Genomic DNA, 23688 nt, shown 5'->3' on the forward strand with positions numbered 1-23688 from the left:
ATCCTTGGGACGTCCCTGAACCGAGTTAGGTCGAAGTAATACCAGCAAACCGTTGGCTCATCTCACTCCATTACGTTTAGCTCTCTATTTCAGCGGCAAACCTGCAGCCTAACTCTGAAAATATAATCAAATCTCTTCCAGAACTGCATGCGCACACTTAAGGCTCGAGTCTCATCTTCACGTTCCATCTGACAAGACTGGACTGAAGACAGTACAGTATTTAGAACCTCTGTGACTGGACTGTTTACCACCAAATATTTGATTTCAGCTCAAAGGAAGCACTTACATAGATTACATAAATAAAGCCGTGAGTGATACATAGAGGAAAGACTTGAGCACATTTTTCTTTCTCTGGAATTATTTTGTAGGCTGTGCTTGTGCTGCTTATTCATTCTCAGTGATTGACTGAGCTCGACACGTGCACATTATTTAGGATCAGTAGCCATTGACAGCTATAGCCTGGTAGTAAAAATGTAAAATGGCTATTTGTTGCACAACAATAATAATGTAATAATTGTGTTTTCGTAAGACACGTAGCCTAGTGGTTAGAGCGTTGGACTAGTAACCGGAAGGTTGCAAGTTCAAACCCCCGAGCTGACAAGGTACACATCTGTCGTTCTGCCCCTGAACAGGCAGTTAACCCACTGTTCCTAGGCCGTCATTGAAAATAAGAATTTGTTCTTAACTGACTTGCCTGGTTAAATAAAGAAAAAAAAAGAAAAATAAATAAAGTTAAGTTAAAACACGCCCACACCTAACACACAAATGTGGAGTTAAATAACATTTCCAAAATTACAATGAAAAAAAAACGCAATCGCATCACATTCACTTTGGGACTTTTAAAATGCTTCGATGTCTATTACTTATTTCCCATTTTGGCCACATTACAATAGGCTACTTTACTTCGAAGTCTATCAGGTGTCAGCTAAATTATCATAATGACCAATGGTAAAACAAAAGTATTATTAAATCACCGTCTTTTAACCACGATGTGGCAGTGTTGTTTCACAATTCAAATGTAGGCGCTTCTGATGATGGAGTTGAATCCCGTGTATGTTACAAAAAAAATGCATTTAAATGGAAAGAAATCAAACAAATGATGCACACAATTAAAACGTAACAGTTAATGGATGATAGCAGCTAATTGTATTCCATTTATTTGATTAGTCTTGTTTAGTTAGACGGAAGCGGTGTACATGATTATGCCTATTAGCCACAAGATGCCGCACTTGTATCAGCCTCCAGAATATTGTATCTGAAAAGAGAACTGTCTGGACACCGCCAGGCATCCATCTAAATTAAATTGGAGTTCTGAACAATCTTGAAAGAGCAAAAACGTCAAGTAAAAGTACCCAACACATCACGTTGTTTCATTTTGTCAAGGTTGTGTTGTATTATTATTTTCACAGTTCCATAGTAACATTTGGCTACTGTTTTACATTGTAGGCTATAAACTCGTGTTGAACTTGAGTGGACTTTTCCCCAGTGATCTGATGATGATGATTAGTATGATGATTGTGACAGCATGATTAATCAGATATAGCCTAAACCCTGTCTCACTGGCTCAATTATACTACAGCGCATAGGCATGTATCCCACTGGTTTCAGTTAATTATAAACCCCAAGAAGATTGGGTATATTGAGCACAAGACTAAAATTATGCACACTATCCACGTTTGTCTCTGAGCTCGTATGCCAATAAGATGATCATATTTGTATCATCAGTGGGTGTTGAAGCATAGCCTAACTCCTAGATACATCTTACTAATTCACAAAGCCATGTTATAAAAGGACATTTTGTAGAGTATAGGCACTGGCTAGTAAACATATGCAAAATATATCACTCATTTGGTGTTGTGCTACTTTGCTTTGGATGTTGCGTTGGATACAAATGTGTATGGAGGCAGGCTACGCGCTATGCACTGCATAGCATAGCACAGACCCAGCTCGAGGGGTAAGTGGAAGGAAACCCTGTTTTTCGTGTGCTTGCGCGGAAGTTGTGATGCTAATACAGTACAGAGTTTCAAGTGGTCGCAGAGTAAACCTTGAACTGAGACGCATAACCAATGAGCTTTCCCGAGCGCCTCCCCAAAAACTCTGTTGTCACTAGTTACCGCAGCCACAAAGTCAACATTGTCTTTATCGTAAAAATGCATTAAAACAAAATGTGCTTTATAGTCTTCATTTAAGGTTATGGTTAGGCATAAGGTTTGCAGTGTGGTTAAGGTTATGGATAAATTTAACGTTAGGTTTCAAATCAGATTTTAAGAGAAATTATAGAAATAGGCGGGGTTAAACCATAATTACGACTTTGCGGCGGTGGTAACTAGTTACGACCCCAAAAACTCTGATTTACAATTTCTCAATATTTAGGCTACTCATGACGCAAAAGCATAAAGTCCACAGAAGGCAGCAATCGGCTCAGCAGACAGGTAGATGATGGGAACGGGTCAGATATTGAAGGATTTTGCACTGAGCGGACTTGTAACGGCAATGTTTTAGAATAGCCTTCCATTTGCGCCTTGGATTATTCTCTGTTGTATCGATCACTCATTACGACTGCATTAGAGGGAACGTTTACGGCTCGTGCAGGCTACTTCTGTTTCAATTCCTTATTACATTAGGTTACTCAATAAAATCTATCATGGTGATGTTCATAAGGACAACATTGCTCTATTGTTTCGTGATTCTACACTCCAGGTCCGTTAATTGCATGGAGAGTGAAAGTGAACTTTGCTACCCCATTAGACTGGATGACAAACAATATGAGCATAATGTTTTTGACAACGGCGAGGATATTCTTACGGGGATAATTGTTCTTAAAATAAGCGCCTTCCAGCAGGAGCTAGTGCTTGATTTGCATCCAGATTCAAATTTCCTTGCCCCCACCGTCTCTGCCTCCAGTCCAGCTGCAAGCGGGGACCTGAGCAGGTGTTTTTACTCTGGTTATGTCAACTCAGACCGGCTCTCGTACGCAGCGCTGAGTCTGTGCAAGGGCTTGCAAGGCGCATTCGGTTTCAAAGGCTGGGAATATTTCATCAACCCTGTCCACAATGACACTACTTCAGGAAATACCAGGAGCGCCGAGAGCGTGCATGTTATCCGGCGCCGTAGCAACGATAACTTCAACGGTAACTCGACCTCCAGGTGCGCGGTGGACACGGGTCTGAGTCCAGACGTCGCTGCGTCTTTGGAGAAATACAAGCACTTATACAAATGGCACAATGTGACTGAAACGATGTTAAAAGGTATCCAAGGTAGATCCAAGAGATTTGCCTCCATCCCCAGATACGTGGAGACGCTGGTTGTTGCTGATGAGTCCATGGCTAGTTTCCATGGAGATGACCTTAAACATTACCTCTTGACACTCATGTCTGTGGCAGCTAGGCTCTACAAACACCCCAGTATTCTCAACTCCATCAACATTGTTGTTGTCAAGTTCATTGTGCTAACTGATGATGACAAAGGACCCAAAGTCTCAGGCAATGCAGCAATGACCCTGCGTAACTTCTGCACTTGGCAAAAAAAGATGAATAAGAATAACGACAAGCATCCAGACTATTGGGATACTGCCATACTGTTCACCAAGCAGGTAAAGTTGAGCTTTATTCTGTCAACATGGGGTGCTCTCTATCTGTCACCTTGCGATCACCATGGGAGCATGGGATGGCAGGTAGCTTATTGCAAAGGTGTTGGGACAGTAACCAAAAGGTTGCTAGTTTGAATTCCACAAGATGAAAAATCTTCCCTATAACCCTAAATGTTTCAGGGTCTCTGTCAATAATGGTTGATTCCTGCCAAAGACCCCACTCTCAGGGGGAGTTGCAATAAGCAAAAAGCACATTTCCATTTTACACCTCACACTTGTACATGCCGTGAAACTGGATAGATTTAAGCACCCTCTATTTTACCTTGGTTTGCAAGTATGTATGCATCTGTGCAATTAGAATTACTGTGTAATCTGTATGCAGAATGAGGATGATTGTGATGCATTGGATCATTGCAATAGTTTGAATGGGAATACAATTGAATGCACCACATAAGCAGTCCAAACCAGTCTATAATGCTGACCATTATCTTCTATTAGTCATCAGTGTGTTTGTCTATGGTGACATAGATGCCATATAATAGAACTTGTGTCACAAGGAGGTATGGGAGCCTTGACATAAGTCCATGTAAACCCAATGGCACACGAGACATAGTCGCAGACATAAAACTAGCTAAACCAACCCAACCCCAGGTCTCATAAAGTAGACACTGACTTGATTTATGCTTTTTCACAAATCACAATGCTTATTTATAAAAGGCTGGGTTCAGTGGGTTGTCCCTGCCCTTAAACATGAATTGATTTGCACTCAAACACACTTTCCACCTCTGATGAACTCTGAGACAATCCCCACCTGTTGGGAGGGAGAGGTAGACAGAGAGGAAGAGGGAGAGAGAGAGAGTGAAATGGAGGGCCGCGCCCACAGCACAGTGTCGACAGACCAGACCACTCATTACTCACACAGCCAAACAACAAGACTCGACATGCCACGTGGCCAACCGGCTGGTCAGCCCTAACACTGAAGTAAGGTCAGGGATTGTCATGGTCCAAGTTTACCATTACAACCAGAAATAGTCACTGTCAGAGCAGAGTGGCAGTTATTTGTTTCTGTTTTGCTGACATATTTTCTTTTTGATTCATTTCTAAATTTCAGACAAGGTCAGAGTTGAAGTCCCTCCTTACATTCCAACCATTATTAGAGAAGGTGTAGCTCTTTGACCCATGAAGAGACATTTGAACACTCACTTCTCAGCCAAGTTTCAGACAGCCGTGATATGACAGACAGACACAGACGTTATACAGTCCTTTGTTTTCCTTAGTATAGAAGGTTGTCCATGGTTTACTGTCTTGAAGGTAGGCAAGCATTTAGTGGGGAGAGAGATTCAGACAACTCCAATAGTAGCAAGGAATACAGTTACCATGCAGTTAGATAGTCTCAGAGCTTTCATGCATGCAATAAATAGATTGGCAGAGCCAAACTTAATGTCAGTGCAGTGCTGTACTCAACCACCCTTACTTGGTAGATGTAATTTAAATAATTCCGGATCATGTCATATAGCACATTATGTCATGGCCAATCTCTTCATGACCAAGTCACTGTACTTTCCAGCAAACATACTGAACATAATAATCCAATAGAAAATGTACTAATAAACTAACAACTAGCTTAGTTATTTGACCTGTGCTCTGTGACAAGGGAGTGTCAGTCAGTCCGTCAGTACCCCGAGGGATGCAGCAATCGGAAGTGTCTTGTTTTATGTGGACCTTTCCCACCCTGCCTTGCCTCCAGCTGTAAATGCGCTGGCTTGTCCCTCCCCACCTCCCACTTCCCCCTCTGAGGATGCCTTGCCTGCTCCCCATTAAATATGCCCCTGGGGAAGATCACCATGAACATGTCAGAAATTCCCCTATCCTTCCCTCCCTCCCGCCACGTCTCTGGCCCTGGCCCACTTGCTTGCCCCCAGTCTGAAACGACAGCAGCACTAGAGGAGGGAGAGCCTCGCAGCTGCAGCCAGCCGCAAGGGACAGGATTCAGCACACCTCTCCTCTGCCTAGTGCACATTTCTCATCTGGGTTGTTGGCTCAGTTTTAGCATTTTGATTTAGATCTGTTTGTGTGTATTTCCATTCACTCCTGCGTTTCTACCATGTGACCTCTACAGCGATTATTTTTTTAACCTGTCACTCATCAGGGTTGTTCACCTACACATTATGTGGAAGTCATTCTGAAAATTGATTGAGAATTTATTGTTGAGTATTGAAAATACACTGGAGATTTTAAACAACTGCACAATAACTACACTATTACACGTCTTGTTGCTTTTTAATTTACCATAGTGGTTTCCAGTTGGCTAAACCTTACCTTTAATAAAGCCCAACTTTATCGAGTCCCTCAGATTTACACCTAATAAAAGAGGCTTAGTAGCACTGGCAGTGTGGCGTGGCACAGTTGGCCATCATCAGTCACACGCTTTCCTCTCAAAACCCCAAAAGTGACAAAGAAGCCTTGCAAGTCATTTTAAGCAGCACCATATGAGCCTGTCATCCTAAAACCACTAAATATAAACAGTCTCACGCCAGGCTATAACCAAGTAATTACACATGAATAACATAACAGAGACTAACTGTTGTGTGTGTCAGAACATTCGCTGTGGTAAAGAGTGGCAAAGAGTGGCAAAGAATGGCAATATGGATCAGCATCACTATTAGAAAATTGAATGTGTCAGAATCATATCTCTCCAGGCGACACTTTTGTTGGCTTAGTTGGCAGCTGTATAGGCTGAATGTAGGCTTAAAAAGTCATGTCAATGATAATAGGCCTACTAGAAGAGGAGTAGATTGATAAAACTTAATTCAACAAGTTGGATGAATATTTTATCTCTAGAATTACACTCTGCAGTCATTACCTTTGCAGTAATCTTGGTAACCATACAGACCATTGGCAACAGGATTTGTTATGACCACTGAGATACTATGCAGTTCTGTGAGGGTAAAACCTTCCAAAGCATGGGCTTGGGCTCATCATTTAAAATATACTGCCATGGGGACTTGTAAAGGAAGTGAGAGAAAGAAAGACTTGAAACAATCAGTATCAGTTTAAATTTAGCTCCCTCAGGCATTCAGATTATTCCTCATGACAAATGAGTCTTACTGTTCCTGAACATTGGAGTGGACGTGAAAGACTAACATATCTCACCTTCAGCTGTGAAGCTGTCATTATGAGACCCAATACTCCCAATGGGCCCTTACAACTACCACACAGCAGACCCTTGTGTGAGCTAATTTCTTTACTGTCTTTCATTGGCAGTAATCCTAACTTCCTCCTCTCACCCCAATCCCATTCTCTCCAGCTCTCCTTTCCATTTCCGCTCGTTTCTGTCTATAATAATAACAAGTCTGATTAAACATGTTAAAGCTGAGTTGTGGTGGACACTGGTATGTAGTCTGTGACTCAGAGAGAGAGAGAGGGGGAGAGTGGGAGAACTAGAGAGAAAGAGAGGGAGAAAGTGAGAGAGAGAGAGAGAGAGGGGGGAGAGTGCGAGAACTGGAGAGTGGGAGAAAGTAGACAAATTGAGAGGGAGTTGGAGTGAGATAGAGGCAGAGAGGAAGAGAGAGAAATGGAAAGAGAAGGAGGGGGAATGCACACATGGAACAGTTTGGATGTTATAAAAGCCTAATGAAAGTCTGCTGTTTTTACCACCGGGTGCCAATTGGGTCAGTGTTGCTTGAGGAGAGGAGTCGTCTTTGACACAGTGAAAATGAATAGGTTTTGACAGACATGGGCTGGTGGTGATGCTGATGATGCACTCAGCCGACCTTGGTCCATAGCAGGAGACAGTCATGGGACACTTCCCATACTTGTGGCATAGGCATTCTCATTCTAAATACCCAGAGGGCATGACATCACAATGACGTAATTTCAATCCGTTTCTAAACCAATTTGTAAGTCGCTCTGGATAAGAGCGTCTGCTAAATGACTTAAATGTAATGTAAATGTAACGCCATTTCAACCATTTCCTCCCAGCTGGTTAGGCACATTAGATTTAGATGCCTGTGGAAGGGTCTTGAAATGGTTTGCAATCAACAGCACAATGGCTTGAGTAAGGCACAGATTGCGCCTGATGTGATGTTTACATATGCTGAGTTTAATGTACTATACTTATGTGTTTTATATAGACCACTCAGCTCTCACAGGGAGCCTCAGTTCTCCCCATGGCTCCTTCCTTACTGCTCTGCAGCTTGCTGAGATCGCACAGTAACGTCCACAGAATGTGCAGTGTATGTGAAAACCCTTTTTCCAAAAGATTAGTAATGGATTCTGACCATAAACCTGCCAGATTCATATTTCCCCAGAGAGGGCTGGATGGGAGAGTAACTCTACACTAAGTTTGCTATTAACTTCCATGATAGACAGATACACACCAGGGTAACAAGGGGGGAAGGACACACCTAGCTAAGTATTTCCAGATCTTATAAAACCCTTCCCGGTGATACTGGTGTATCAGACCAAGGTTTCCAGTTGTCGTTGCAAGCTGCTGCAGTTGTTGTTGTGTAACTTGTTTAGTGCCTAGCCTAATTCTTTCTCGCTGTTGCTCTTTTAACATTTTGCAACAACATGTTGCTTTTGAATATGCCGCCAGGCCCCTACTAATTAGCCACCGGCTGATTGATTGAATCACTACAACTTTGATTGGCCCTACTCTGTTCTGTTGCAGTTCTGTGCAACAACATGTTGCTTTTGAATGTCCCCCCAGGCCCTACTGAGCCATCACTAGCAACACAACTTATGTTATGGAGGGAAGTTTTTTAAATTTTATTTAACCTTTATTTAACTAGGCAAGTCAGTTAAGAACAAATTATTATTTACAATGACAGCCTAACGGGGAACAGTGGGTTAACTGCCTTGTTTAGAACGACAGATTTTTACCTTGTCAGCTCGGGGATTCAATCCAGCAACCTTTCGGTTACTGGCCCCACACTCTAAACACTAGGCCATCCCAAATCCTACTCTGTTCTATGCCTGGTTCAGTGAAAATAGGAAGTAACATTCAGAAACAAGGTCACCAAAAGCAGTGGGTCTTTTAATTATGATTAGTCAGGATTGGAACGATATTATTGGTCATTGTCATTAAACAGCTGGGTGAGTGAGTCCACACCGTGGAAAGATGGATAGGATGGAGAGTCAGGATTGGCAGTTGTGTTTGTGTGTGTGCGTGCGTGTCTCTGTGTGTGTTAAACAGCTGGGTGAGTGAGTCCACACCATGGAAAGATATGGCAGATGGCGGATGGGAAAAGTAGGTCATTGGCAGATGAAAACACAGCAGCTCATTGCAGTTTAGTATACTTTCTCATAGGCCTAGCGCAATCAAAAAATGTGATTGTCCTGTGTTTTATATATATTTCCACACTATGAGGTTGGAATAATAATATGAAATTGTGAATATGATGATAATGGCCGTTTAGTGTAAGAGCTGTTTGAAAAGACAGTTCTCAGTTTTTCCCTCCCCACTCAAACCACTCCCAGACAGTCGTAGAAAATGATTGCTTGAGAAATTACCATTTTTGACCATTTTAATTGAAAAGAATCCCAGGTACTTTATTATTTGATATTGAGTTAAAACACACACACACACACACACACACACACACACACACACACACACACACACACACACACACACACACACACACACACACACACACACACACACACACACACACACACACACACACACACACACACACACACACACACACACACACATCTGGATTGGATTTTCATTGTCAAGCAATTGTGGTAGATACTTCAAAAAATTTGTCACAGTACTTTAAGGCTTCAGTTTGGATATACTTTTAAACACCAGATCAAAGCTGAGAGGAGCTTTGGGGATTGATGGTTTTTACTGTGTGTTTGTCGAAGATTCTACTCTAGTGTGCACAGCCTGGCATCAGAGCACATATGAAACATAATTAATGTATTTCTGAGCATCTCCAAGATGTATGATACCTACTAATGATCTAGTTACTTTAGACTGAAACAAAAGTAGGGAGATTGGTTGGACGTAGTCCGCGACCACCTAGCAATTTAAAGGTTGTGTGTTTGAGTCACGTCGGGAACAACTGTATTATTTTAGCTAACCCTTCCCCTAACCTTTATTCTAAACTTTAAACCAATTCACCTAAACTACTACTTAAATTCACCTTACAGTTTTGTTTTAGTTCCCCTAACCTTTCACGTAATTTATCCTAACCTTTGTTGTTAGTTCCCCAAACCAACAACGTCAATTCTCCCCGTATTTCTACTTTGTTGTTACATGCAACAATCAACCTGGTCTCAGAGAAAGAAGTATAATACTATATGTCCTCCCAGATGTGTGATAACTTCCGTCATCCAATTCGTATGCTACTATACGACCAGGTAAAATGTATGATACTATACATCCTCTAATTTGTATGATATTGTACGACCGCTATTCCATTCATAATGTAACCCGACATAACGTAACATACTGTATCATACTAAATTTCACAGATTTATTTACAGAATAATACAAACTGGGCAGAAAGGCATTACTCCATGGGTTGTTTAGGTACTGCCTGGTTGTCAGTGAGGCCTGTGATAATGAGGTCCCAATGGGTCCTTACTCACTAACATACATTGTGTTTAAAACAGTGTGGTGCAGAAATATAGGTAAATTGGAAACTTTGCTACTTGGCAGAACAATTGGAGGTATTTTCATTAACTCAAGTAAAGGTAGATTGAATGTGTAGTGGGGGTTTCCAGAAAGCAATGCCTATTGGGAGAACGTATGGCAAGCCAAAGCAGACATATTAGAATGGTTTGTCACAGCATTAACATCTGCTAACCATGTGTATGTGACAAATACAATTTGATTTGATGACACACAGTATAATCACTATATATAGTACATACTACTCTGTTGTCTACCTCTTTCAATGTATTAAAAGCACGACAAGTAAGAGGGTCAAATTAGCTTGACAGCAAGTGAATATCCTAGTTAAATCTCAGAACAGCAATATACATGTTATTGCCATGTGTAATGGGAGAGATGAGTGTGTTTGTCTGACCAGTGTGTGGTGTGTGTGTTATCTCCTGTCCAGGACCTGTGTGGAGCCTCCACCTGTGACACCCTGGGCATGGCTGACGTGGGCACCATGTGTGACCCCAAGAGAAGCTGCTCTGTGATCGAAGACGACGGTCTTCCCTCCGCCTTCACCACTGCTCACGAGCTTGGTGAGTGCTCTGCCATATCACCTTAGTCCGTCCTCCAGGGTTGGAATTGAACGTTCAGTCTACTTCCTGAATTGACTCAATGGGGTGAACCCATTCACCCAAACCTGCTGTCCTCTCCAAACCCCCTTGGCACAGTCATTGAGAACCCAAAGTTGCTGTTTTGTCAGTGTGGCAAGAATAGTTACTAAAAAATGACCCAGATTTCCACTTTTTAGTTTGAACAGCATTAGAGCTGATATAAAGGAAGACCGATATCTATGCAGATTCTCATTGTATTTTTCTGTGAATGTAAAGCTGTAGAAATGGTCAAACAAAGACGAAACGGTTGACGGTATATCACCTCCTTTCACAATACCTGAGCAACCATAAAATCATTTTTGTAAATGTCCAGTGTTTATTGACTGACAAAAACAACAAGCTAGTTGAAGGCAAGGTACATGACCTATGCTGCCCAAGTAAATCCAGTAAGTAATTTATTGAATAACAAAGATGAATGAGACAGTAATGTCTCCCTTCTTCCTCTTCCTGCTATAGGCCACGTGTTCAACATGCCGCATGACAATGTGAAGGCGTGTGAGGAGACGTTTGGGAAGCTGAAGGACAACCACATGATGTCCCCTACCCTGATCCAGATCAACAGGACCAGCCCCTGGTCCCACTGCAGCGCAGCCATCATCACTGACTTCCTGGATAGCGGACATGGTGAGTCAGCAGAACCTCTGACCTCTAACCCCTGACGCGCACACATAGGCATGTACGCACAGCACATACCTGACCCTTACTAAGGTGTGGTAGTGGTAAAGAGATATTTGGGTAACCCTTGAGTGCTGCCGGTAAAAAAACTGGGCAAACCCTTAACCCATTTATCTTGTGTAATATGTGGGAAAACCCTACAAGGTTGGTACACTGCCTGGACAGTGGAAATGGTGAGTCATCGTGACTCTTACCTTCTGACCCCTAACCCCTGACCCTTGTTGTGTAGAACAAGAGGAAGGAATGTTTGATAAAGAGGTGTGAGTGAGACTCAGCTGAACTCAGTCTCACTGTGGTGCTTCAGGCACCCCTTATAACACACACCTTATAACACACTCATTGGTTGACAACATACAGTACAAACATCTTGTGTTGTGTTGGCACCAGGACTGCTGATGGCTGATCACATTGAGAGAACACATGCCCATCCTAACGTGCTGCTGAGCACATAATCACAGAGCCTGTTCTGTTCCTGTTGTGTCCCTGTCACAAACAGAGTCACACAGTCTAGCCTGTTATCTGTTGCTACAGGGTCAGTAACTAGGGGGCTATGAAGCCTGCAGTTGGCAAGGAGGAGGCTGACTTACTTCGCAAAGCAGACATTTGTATTTTTATTTTTCTCAATTCCGCCTGATAAGATCAAATAGATAAAGATGGTAGTTATTGTCCCTGAAAGGGAAATGTGTTTTAGACATATATACTGCTTAACATAATGATTATAAGTCTGCAAATAGTCCAAGAATATAATAACCTCTCAGCCATGAATATGACCTGATGGGGTAACAACAGCTATAGTTATCTCTGTCGTAAAGACGAATCACGTATCAGATAACTCTAAATGGGACATGTGCACAGACCAGACAGCTTACACTCACTGTAACGTTGGAGGCACTCACAAAATGTTACATTACAGACAATGAGAGAGAGAACGCTCTCTGCAGACATCCTAATCCTACTCTCTTGAATATGGAGCTTGTGCCAAGCAGGGCAAACCACAAGGTCTGGACCCAGATCAGTGACAAACTGTTATTTCAAGGCCTGCTATCCTGACCATCTGTCCCAAATTAGAGGGGCTGTTATACGAAGAACCACCGCAGTGGTTTGGGCAGCTAGGTGTAGTCCTCAATACTTCCCACATAGGTTAAAATAGAATAGAAGAAACATGCTCTGTTCGTTCCATTCTGTTTTCATGGCCGTTACATTACATTTTTCCTCAGGACAGAGAAAAGTAGACAACGACAATGGCTGGTTCAAAGTAGCACAAGCACGCACGCAAGTTAGGAGTGCCTTGAGACATTAGGAGTGTGTGTCTCTTTGTTAAAAACAGCTGGTGCGTGTTCTCTGTGGTCCTTCTGTAGCTCAGTTGGTAGAGCATGGCTCTTGTAACGCCAGGGTAGTGGGTTCGATCCCCGGGACCACCCATACGTAGAATGTATGCACACATGACTGTAAGTCGCTTTGGATAAAAGCGTCTGCTAAATGGCATATATTATTATTATATTATATTATATTATGATGAAGTCTCAAGTTTTTGCTCGCCTGAGTTAGAATACCTTATGGTAAGCTGCAGACCATACTATTTACCAAGAGAGTTTTTATCTATATGTTTAGTAGCCGTCTATTTACCACCACAAACCGATGCTAGCACCAAGACTGCACTCAACAACCTGTATAGGGCCATATTCAAACAAGCAAAAAACTCAAACAGGAAGAACCAATACGGAAGTGGTCCGATGAAGCGGATGAAACACAGCAGGACTGTTTCGCTAGCACAGACTGAAATATATTCCGGTATTCATCCAATGACATTGAGGAGTGTACCACATCAGTCACCGGCTTCATTAATAAGTGCATCAATGACGTCGTCCCCACCGTACGTACATATCCCAACCAGAAACCATGGATTACAGGCATGCCATGGATTCTTGTGCGACCTCACTGAGCTAAAGGCTAGAGCTGCTGCTTACAAGGAGTGGGACATTATCCGGACGCTCATAAGAAATCCCTCTTCAACCTTTGACGAGTCATCAAAAAGGAAAATCATCAATACAAGACTAAGATCGAATCCTACTACGCCGGCTCCGACGCACGTCGGATTTGGCAGGGCTTGCAAACTATCACGGATTACAAAGGGAAAACCAGCAGCGAACTGTCCCGTGACACGAGCCTACCAGATGAGCTAAACACCTTCTATGCTCGTTTCAAGGCAAGCAACACTGAACCATGCATGAGAGCACCAGCTGCTCCAGACGGCTGTGTGATCTCACTCTCCGTTGCCAATATGAGTAATTCCTTTAAACAGATTAATATTCACAAGGCCGGACTACCAGGATGTGTACTCAGAGCATGGGCTGACTCTCCCTGACCTCTCCCTGACATTTACATTACATTTACATTTAAGTCATTTAGCAGACACTCTTATCCAGAGCGACTTACAAATTTGTGCATTCACCTTATGACATCCAGTGGAACAGCCACTTTACAATAGTGCATCTAAATCTTTTAAGGGGGGGGGGGTGAGAAGGATTACTTTATCCTATTCTAGGTATTCCTTAAAGAGGTGGGGTTTCAGGTGTCTCCGGAAGGTGGTGATTGACTCCGCTGTCCTGGCGTCGTGAGGGAGTTTGTTCCACCATTGGGGGGGCCAGAGCAGCGAACAGTTTTGACTGGGCTGAGCGGGAACTGTACTTCCTCAGTGGTAGGGAGGCGAGCAGGCCAGAGGTGGATGAACGCAGTGCCCTTGTTTGGGTGTAGGGCCTGATCAGAGCCTGGAGGTACTGAGGTGCCGTTCCCCTCACAGCTCCGTAGGCAAGCACCATGGTCTTGTAGAGGATGCGAGCTTCAACTGGAAGCCAGTGGAGAGAGCGGAGGAGCGGGGTGACGTGAGAGAACTTGGGAAGGTTGAACACCAGACGGGCTGCGGCGTTCTGGATGAGTTGTAGGGGTTTAATGGCACAGGCAGGGAGCCCAGCCAACAGCGAGTTGCAGTAATCCAGACGGGAGATGACAAGTGCCTGGATTAGGACCTGCGCCGCTTCCTGTGTGAGGCAGGGTCGTACTCTGCGGATGTTGTAGAGCATGAACCTACAGGAACGGGCCACCGCCTTGATGTTAGTTGAGAACGACAGGGTGTTGTCCAGGATCACGCCAAGGTTCTTAGCGCTCTGGGAGGAGGACACAATGGAGTTGTCAACCGTGATGGCGAGATCATGGAACGGGCAGTCCTTCCCGGGAGGAAGAGCAGCTCCGTCTTGCCGAGGTTCAGCTTGAGGTGGTGATCCGTCATCCACACTGATATGTCTGCCAGACATGCAGAGATGCGATTCGCCACCTGGTCATCAGAAGGGGGAAAGGAGAAGATTAATTGTGTGTCGTCTGCATAGCAATGATAGGAGAGACCATGTGAGGTTATGACAGAGCCAAGTGACTTGGTGTATAGCGAGAATAGGAGGGCCTAGAACAGAGCCCTGGGGGACACCAGTGGTGAGAGCGCGTGGTGAGGAGACAGATTCTCGCCACGCCACCTGGTAGGAGCGACCTGTCAGATAGGACGCAATCCAAGCGTGGGCCGCGCCGGAGATGCCCAACTCGGAGAGGGTGGAGAGGAGGATCTGATGGTTCACAGTATCGAAGGCAGCCGATAGGTCTAGAAGGATGAGAGCAGAGGAGAGAGTTAGCTTTAGCAGTGCGGAGCGCCTCCGTGATACAGAGAAGAGCAGTCTCAGTTGAATGACTAGTCTTGAAACCTGACTGATTTGGATCAAGAAGGTCATTCTGAGAGAGATAGCGGGAGAGCTGGCCAAGGACGGCACGTTCAAGAGTTTTGGAGAGAAAAGAAAGAAGGGATACTGGTCTGTAGTTGTTGACATCGGAGGGATCGAGTGTAGGTTTTTTCAGAAGGGGTGCAACTCTCGCTCTCTTGAAGACGGAAGGGACGTAGCCAGCGGTCAGGGATGAGTTGATGAGCGAGGTGAGGTAAGGGAGAAGGTCTCCGGAAATGGTCTGGAGAAGAGAGGAGGGGATAGGGTCAAGCGGGCAGGTTGTTGGGCGGCCGGCCGTCACAAGACGCGAGATTTCATCTGGAGAGAGAGGGGAGAAAGAGGTCAGAGCACAGGGTAGGGCAGTGTGAGCAGAACCAGCGGTGTCGTTTGACTTAGCAAACGAGGATCGGATGTCGTCGACCTTCTTTTCAAAATGGTTGACGAAGTCATCTGCAGAGAGAGGGACGAGGGGGGGGGGATTCAGGAGGGAGGAGAAGGTGGCAAAGAGCTTCCTAGGGTTAGAGGCAGATGCTTGGAATTTAGAGTGGTAGAAAGTGGCTTTAGCAGCAGAGACAGAGGAGGAAAATGTAGAGAGGAGGGAGTGAAAGGATGCCAGGTCCGCAGGGAGGCGAGTTTTCCTCCATTTCCGCTCGGCTGCCCGGAGCCCTGTTCTGTGAGCTCGCAATGAGTCGTCGAGCCACGGAGCGGGAGGGGAGGACCGAGCCGGCCTGGAGGATAGGGGACATAGAGAGTCAAAGGATGCAGAAAGGGAGGAGAGGAGGGTTGTGGAGGCAGAATCAGGAGATAGGTTGGAGAAGGTTTGAGCAGAGGGAAGAGATGAGAGTAGCGGGGGAGAGAGAGCGAAGGTTGGGACGGCGCGATACCATCCGAGTAGGGGCAGTGTGGGAAGTGTTGGATGAGAGCGAGAGGGGAAAGGATACAAGGTAGTGGTCGGAGACTTGGAGGGGAGTTGCAATGAGGTTAGTGGAAGAACAGCATCTAGTAAAGATGAGGTCGAGCGTATTGCCTGCCTTGTGAGTAGGGGGGGAAGGTGAGAGGGTGAGGTCAAAAGAGGAGAGGAGTGGAAAGAAGGAGGCAGAGAGGAATGAGTCAAAGGTAGACGTGGGGAGGTTAAAGTCGCCCAGAACTGTGAGAGGTGAGCCGTCCTCAGGAAAGGAGCTTATCAAGGCATCAAGGTCATTGATGAACTCTCTGAGGGAACCTGGAGGGCGATAAATGATAAGGATGTTAAGCTTGAAAGGGCTGGTAACTGTGACAGCATGGAATTCAAAGGAGGCGATAGACAGATGGGTAAGGGGAGAAAGAGAGAATGACCACTTGGGAGAGATGAGGATCCCGGTGCCACCACCCCGCTGACCAGAAGCTCTCGGGGTGTGCGAGAACACGTGGGCGGACGAAGAGAGAGCAGTAGGAGTAGCAGTGTTGTCTGTGGTGATCCATGTTTCCGTCAGTGCCAAGAAGTCGAGGGACTGGAGGGAGGCATAGGCTGAGATGAACTCTGCCTTGTTGGCCGCAGATCGGCAGTTCCAGAGGCTACCGGAGACCTGGAACTCCACGTGGGTCGTGCGCGCTGGGACCACCAGATTAGGGTGGCCGCGGCCACGCGGTGTGGAGCGTTTGCATGGTCTGTGCAGAGAGGAGAGAACAGGGATAGACAGACACATAGTTGACAGGCTACAGAAGAGGCTACGCTAATGCAAAGGAGATTGGAATGACAAGTGGACTACACATCTCGAATGTTCAGAAAGTTAAGCTTACGTAGCAAGAATCTTATTGACTAAAATGATTAAAATGATACAGTACTGCTGAAGTAGGCTAGCTGGCAGTGGCTGCGTTGTTGACTTTGTAGGCTAGATGGCAGTGGCTGCGTTGTTGACACTACACTAATCAAGTCGTTCCGTTGAGTGTAATAGTTTCTACAGTGCTGCTATTCGGGGGCTAGCTGGCTAGCTAGCAGTGTTGATTACGTTACGTTGCGTTAAAAGAACGACAATAGCTGGCTAGCTAACCTAGAAAGTCGCTCTAGACTACACAATTATCTTTGATACACAGACGGCTATGTAGCTAGCTATGTAGCTAGCTACGATCAAACAAATCAAACCGTTGTACTGTGATGAAATGAAATGAAAATGTGATACTACCTGTGGAGCGAAGCGGAATGCGACCGGGTTGTTGAGTGCGGAGGTTCTATTCGGTAGACGTTGGCTAGCTGTTGGCTAGCTAGCAGTGTCTCCTACGTTAAGGATGACAAATAGCTGGCTAGCTAACCTCGGTGAATTAAGATAATCACTCTAAGACTACACACTCTAAACTACACAATTATCTTGGATACGAAGACAGCAAAGACAACTATGTAGCTAGCTAACACTACACTAATCAAGTCGTTCAGTTGAGTGTAATAGTTTCTACAGTGCTGCTATTCGGTAGACAGTGAACATTTGCTAGCTGGCTAGCTGCTGGGCAGATAGCAGTGTAGACTACGTTAGGCTGACGAAATACGATAATTACGCAATTATCTTTGATACAAAGACGGCTATGTAGCTAGCTAAGAAGAAATTGCTAAGATTAGACAAATCAAACCGTTGTACTATAATGAAATGTAATGAAAAGTTATACAACCTGCGGACCGAAGTGCGGATGCGACCGCTTGCTCCAACCCGGAAGACAAAGTCTATAATATCTACATGTTTCATGCAGACCACCATATTCCATGTACCAAGAATGCCAAGGCAACCTGTCTAATTGACTATCGCCCCGTAGCACTCACATCTGTAGCATGAAATGCATGGCTCACATCAACACCATCATCTGAGACACCCTGGACCCAATTTGCATACCGCCCCAACAGATTCACAGATGATTCAATCTCTATTGCACTCCACACTGCCTTCTCCCACCTTGACAAGAGGAACACCTATGTGTGAATGTTGTTCATCGACTAAAACACCATGGTGCCTTCAAGCTCATCACTAAGCTCAGGACCTTGGGATTGACCACCTCCCTCTGCAACTTGATCCTGGACTTCCTGACAGGCCGTCCGCATGTGATGAGTGTAGGCAACAGCACAACCTCCACACTGACCCTCAACACATGGGCTCCTCAGGGGTGCGTGCTTAGTCACCTCCTGTACTCCCTGTTCACCCATGACTGCGTGGCCATGCATGACTTCAACACCATCACCAAGTTTACTGATGATGACTACACAACGGTGGTAGCTCTGATCATCAAAGATGATGAGACAGTCTATAAGAAGGAGGTCAGTGACCTGGAAGTGTGGTATCAGGAGAACCTTACCTCTCCTTGCCTAGTTAAAGGTTAAATAAAAAAATAGAAAATGTCAGCAAGACAAGAGTGCTGATCGTGGACTACAGGAAACGGAGGGCTGATCATGCCCCCATCCACATCGACGGGGCTGTAGTGGAGCAGGTTAAGACCTTCAAGGACCTCTATACCAGGCAGTGGAGAAAGGTACTAAAAGTTGCCAAAGACCCCAGCAGACACTGGGACACATGTTGGACAATAGAACCCAGATTCATACAATCAGTAGGTCTAGGCAGTGTTGTAATACTGGAGACTGTGACCGTTCTTGAGACCACATTTTTAGTGTCTCGGTCTTCTCCTGTCAGAAACATTTGTACTCAGTCAGCCGGCGGAGTAAAAAACACATAATTATCAGCCTCCATTTAATAAGCGCATACAACCGCTTCGCCAGGCCAAATATACACACTCCTTTCTTGAAACATTAATTCCTGCAGTCTTTATATCTATTATAGACATGTTTGCACAGTGGCGAACCTATTGGACCTAGGCCTTCATTGTGTGACAAGTTGGTGATGCTGAAACACAGCAACGGTAATACCAGCGCACTCATGTACGTAGGAGAGTGCACTTTTTGTAAAACAGATGATCCCCAGGTGAAGAAGAATGTTTTTATGGATAGCGGGGGCTATTTAAGCAATAAGACAGGTGAACTCAACAGGGTGGGGGGTGGACTCAACAGCCCTTAGCCGTGGTATATTGGCCATATATCACAAACCCCCGAGGTGCCTTATTGCTTTTATAAACTGGTTACCAATGTAATTAGAGCAGTAAAAATAAATGTTTTTGTCATACCCGTGGTATATGGCCTGATATACCAAGGCTGTCAGGGCTCGAACCATCCATTTTTTAAATGCAGGTATATGCCGTATACCCACTTCTCTTTCAGTGGGCATTGCATTTACTCACTTCTTAATCCCCAGTTATGTGTAACAAAATAGTGTAGTAGAGGTATACAATATCAAGTATGTAGTACAATAGTGGAATCCTGCCTACACAATTGCAAAACACGTGAAATATATTCACATGCACGCTGCTCACATAGCCTAACATCTTCTTCGATAACACCTGTTGCAGCCGCTGCAAACTAGCCAACAACAAAAGATAGCTAGCTAGACCCTGGGAAAACTACTGCTCGCTATTTCACAGCGATCTGTTGGCCTTTGATAAGGCAGAAGTTTTCATACGTATTTTTGGTAAAAACGGTCCCACCCATTACAATTTCAGATGTGATTGGTTTATTCCACTGTCACTCCCAAATGTTGCCCTAATACAGTTGAATGGCATGTGCCTTCTATCCAGCTTCTCATGGCCTAGCTAATGGCGGAATTAGCTAGGTAGATTTATCTTGCCAAAGACAAAATCTGAATTGAAGAGATTAAATCAGAACATGATTGAAAATAATAATATAATTGTAATTATTGTTGTTTTTATTATATTAGAAATCCTTAGCCCTCTGAAGGCGTAGAAGGTCCTCATTGTTCCCCGTTGTGTTTGGGTTAGTAATAATTGTCCTCAGCATGCATATAATCCATATGTTTTTCTGAAATATGCAGAAATACTGGACAAAGAATTACAATTATGGTCTTGAATGGGACTCGCTTTTTTATGTTCTCGGTATTGAATTGGTCTCGAACCTGCTTGTCCCTCTCCCGATCTCGGTGTCAACTCGGTCTCGACCTCCTCGATTTGCTCCGGTCTTGGTCTTGAATTTGTCTCGCTTTAGGTGGTCTCGAACACAACACTGGGCCTAGGCTACATAAAAAACCATGCAAAAATCAATGAGTCTGATGCAACAGATCAGAAAATGTTAATGCACTATTAGTCTGTGTCTTCACATTATAAGCGCAACAATGTGCACAAGACAGTAGGCTACGCGTGAATGTTAGTTTCATAATGCAATTAGCATGAAAATACCATTGTCAAAGTGACAGATATGAAAATATCCTTTAGAAATTTAGAAAGAGGGGAGATCTAAAGATGCAACAACTAGCATGGGTTGCTAATATGACTAGGATTGTGCCTTTGGTTACTGGAAAATGAAAGAAAGTTGAAAACCAATAGAACATGAGAAAAATAGGCTACTGGTTTCAATGGCATATGGAAGTCTTTATAATATAATTGCCTATACAGATATGGTTAGATTTTGCCGAGACTACCTTGAAGCAAAGTATAATATGTAGTAAAACTTTCAGGTTTCAAACAAATAGCTATACTTTTTCAAAATGTGTATTGCCTCCAGCACATTGCAAAGTGTTGTGTGGCGCGCTGATGAAGCCTGCCTTCCATTGCCAATGCATTTAAAAGGCAAAAGGGAATCGCGCTTCAATTACGAGTTGAGATTTCTTTGTTGCTATTTTTAATCATGGCCAGAAAAATGATTTTCAACATGCGATTGCATTTCAAATTATTGAGCAACGATTGGGCTTATAAAAGCTGTGCGCGTGTGATAAATAAGATATCCTACATAACAAATATACACTACCGTTCAAAAGTTTGGGGTCACCTAGAAATGTCCTTGTTTTTGAAAGAAAAGCTCATTTTTGTATATATTTTTCTGTATATAGCCTTGTTATTGTTATTCTTATTGTGTTACTTTTTATTATTACTTTTTATTTGAGCCTACCATTATGGGCTATTAGCAGGACAATATACCTTAACCAACACCTCTCTGTATTTTGATACTTTGTAAATGGGAGCTCCGGAGTGGATGGGGGCTCTCACAATGTAAAATGCGTGTTGCTACAGATGCAGGTTTGATACCTGTTCCTTTATTTTGATGATTTTCTACATTGTAGAATAATAGTGAAGACATCACAACTATGAAATAACACATATGGAATCAGTTAAGAACAAATTCTTATTTACAAGGACAGCCTACTCCTTCCTCCCCGTCGGGGAATTGAACCCCAGTCTCCCTGTGCCTGCATTCTCTAGTACAGCCATCATTGAAGGTACTTGAGGTCACCGAGAAAGTCTGGTGATGGCCTGCTCTCCATTATGTAAGAAATTAGGCACTTTCCCATGTTCACTACAGTATGTATTGTAGGCTATGCTTACTTGTCAGACTGCACATTGGCCTAATAAACAAATGCAGGTGGCTTATATCTTCAAAATGCTTTAAATGCTTTATTATCTAAATGTAAAAGCATATACTTTACAGTACTGTATTTCCTCATCAGCATCTTTATGCTTTCATTAATAAAATAATGATAAAAACTCTTTCAAAATGCAGATGTTGATTTAGCTTTGGATCCATAACGAATTACTATGAGAATAAATCACTGAATTACAGAAATATTGGAACAATATGTCTAATGAAGGCAAACAAATTGTTGCTTACTGGAAAATACTCTTTCAAACGCACATGGTCACGTTGTACATCATCATTATGGCCATTAGCAGTGCTATATATTTTGTCCTTTATTCAGATTACAATCGCTCACTGTTGTTAAAAAAAAAAATATATATATATATATATATAGCCTTCCCGCTGTGGATGTCTATTTCAGCACCGTTTCTCGCTGCTATGAGACAAGCATAGAGAAACGAAAATGTTCAATTATATTCCATGATATTCTTAAGATATATCTTTTTAGATATACTGTAGGTTCATAGGCGAAATTAGTATTGGTCACACTACAATTAGGGTGTGAAAATGTTATGCCCCTTAGATATTCATTTAGAATCCTCCAATCTTCTTATGCTGTAGCCTACTCCCGACCGTCACGTTGTACAGTGAAATATTTTCCATTCCATCCTAAAGGAAACCCTGAGGGTTTCGTTTTTATTTTCCTCTGAATTTGAAACACCATAATGTACTATGTTATTACAAAAAAGGTTTTGCATTCTCTAGTAATGCCAATATGGGAGACTATCAAATGGTTCTCGAAGTTGCCCTCTGGTGGTCAAACTAGCACTAACATAAAAAATGGCTGACAATTAAATAACGTGCCATAGAATGCTGCAGCAAGGTATGCTACAGTATGACACAACTTTTAATGGAGGAACCACTGTGTGTGCCAATTTTATTCCACAAAATTATGCAAATGAACCCATAGACCGATAAGCATGACCGGTCAAATGTATTGACTTGTTTTTCCATCAATGAATAGGCTAAAAATGATTATTTTACAATGTGATTTTTTCTTCTTCTCCCAGACAATTGGCCAGTGCTAATTTTATTTATCACCTTTTCTATTGTTTTTATCGTCCAAAAGCCGGCTATTACCTTCTAACAGAAACTCTGCGCTGGAGAAGTGACGATTTTCATTGATCGGACATTTGAAAATGTATTGGTCATCTATGTGCATTGGGGAGTAACCCATTAGGGCGTCCACATACGCAGCCAGCGGCATCAAAAACCTAGGGCTATTGGCCAAATGTCACGCCCTGGCCATAGTTAGACTTTTTATTCTCTATTTTGGTTAGGCCAGGGTGTGACTAGGGTGGGCATTCTATGTCCTTTTTTTGTATGTTTTGTATTTCTATTTATTGGCCTGGTATGGTTCTCAATCAGGGACAGCTGTCTATCGTTGTCTCTGATTGAGAACCATACTTAGGTACCCTTATCCCCCACCTGTTTTGTGGGAAGTTAACTTTGACTTTGTTCAGGGCACATAGCCCAAAGCTTCACGGTTTGGTTTTGTTCTTTGTTTTGTCGGCGTCATTTTTAATAAAGAGAAAATGTACGCTTACCATGCTGCACCTTGGTCCAGTCCTTCAGCCAGCCGTGACACCAAATGATTTACATGTTCTTAAAAACTGCCTACAACAAATTACAAAACACTATTCTATATGTTTTGATTTTCGATGTGTAGCATATGCAAAACTATAGCATATGGTTTTATTGAGTTTTACTTTCCTAAAATAATTATTGTCAACCTAACGGTTCAGCTGTTAGATTTGAGCACTAAATGAATCAGAGAATTGCATGCATATAGGCCTATAGACTTATTAATATCATAGAGTGGATGCATATTTTAAAATAAAATGTAAAAAGAAGAGATGCTTCGGCCTAGCTCCAGAGAGAGA

General features: G+C 43.4%; 1 protein-coding gene across 1 annotated transcript in view; it reads left to right on the forward strand.

The window, feature by feature from the left end:
• Positions 1-2324: 2324 nt before the first annotated feature.
• adamts15a (ADAM metallopeptidase with thrombospondin type 1 motif, 15a) overlaps positions 2325-23688 on the forward strand; it is a 33934-nt gene continuing 12570 nt past the window's right edge. The window contains exons 1-3 of the mRNA XM_046314414.1: positions 2325-3592; positions 10669-10801; positions 11336-11503. Of these exons, the coding sequence (XP_046170370.1) occupies positions 2645-3592; positions 10669-10801; positions 11336-11503 (1249 nt within the window). The 5' untranslated portion in view covers positions 2325-2644. The remainder of the gene's footprint in view (positions 3593-10668; positions 10802-11335; positions 11504-23688) is intronic.

This window comes from Oncorhynchus gorbuscha, linkage group LG02 (genome assembly GCF_021184085.1).
Source record: "Oncorhynchus gorbuscha isolate QuinsamMale2020 ecotype Even-year linkage group LG02, OgorEven_v1.0, whole genome shotgun sequence".
Classification (NCBI taxonomy): Eukaryota; Metazoa; Chordata; class Actinopteri; order Salmoniformes; family Salmonidae; genus Oncorhynchus; species Oncorhynchus gorbuscha.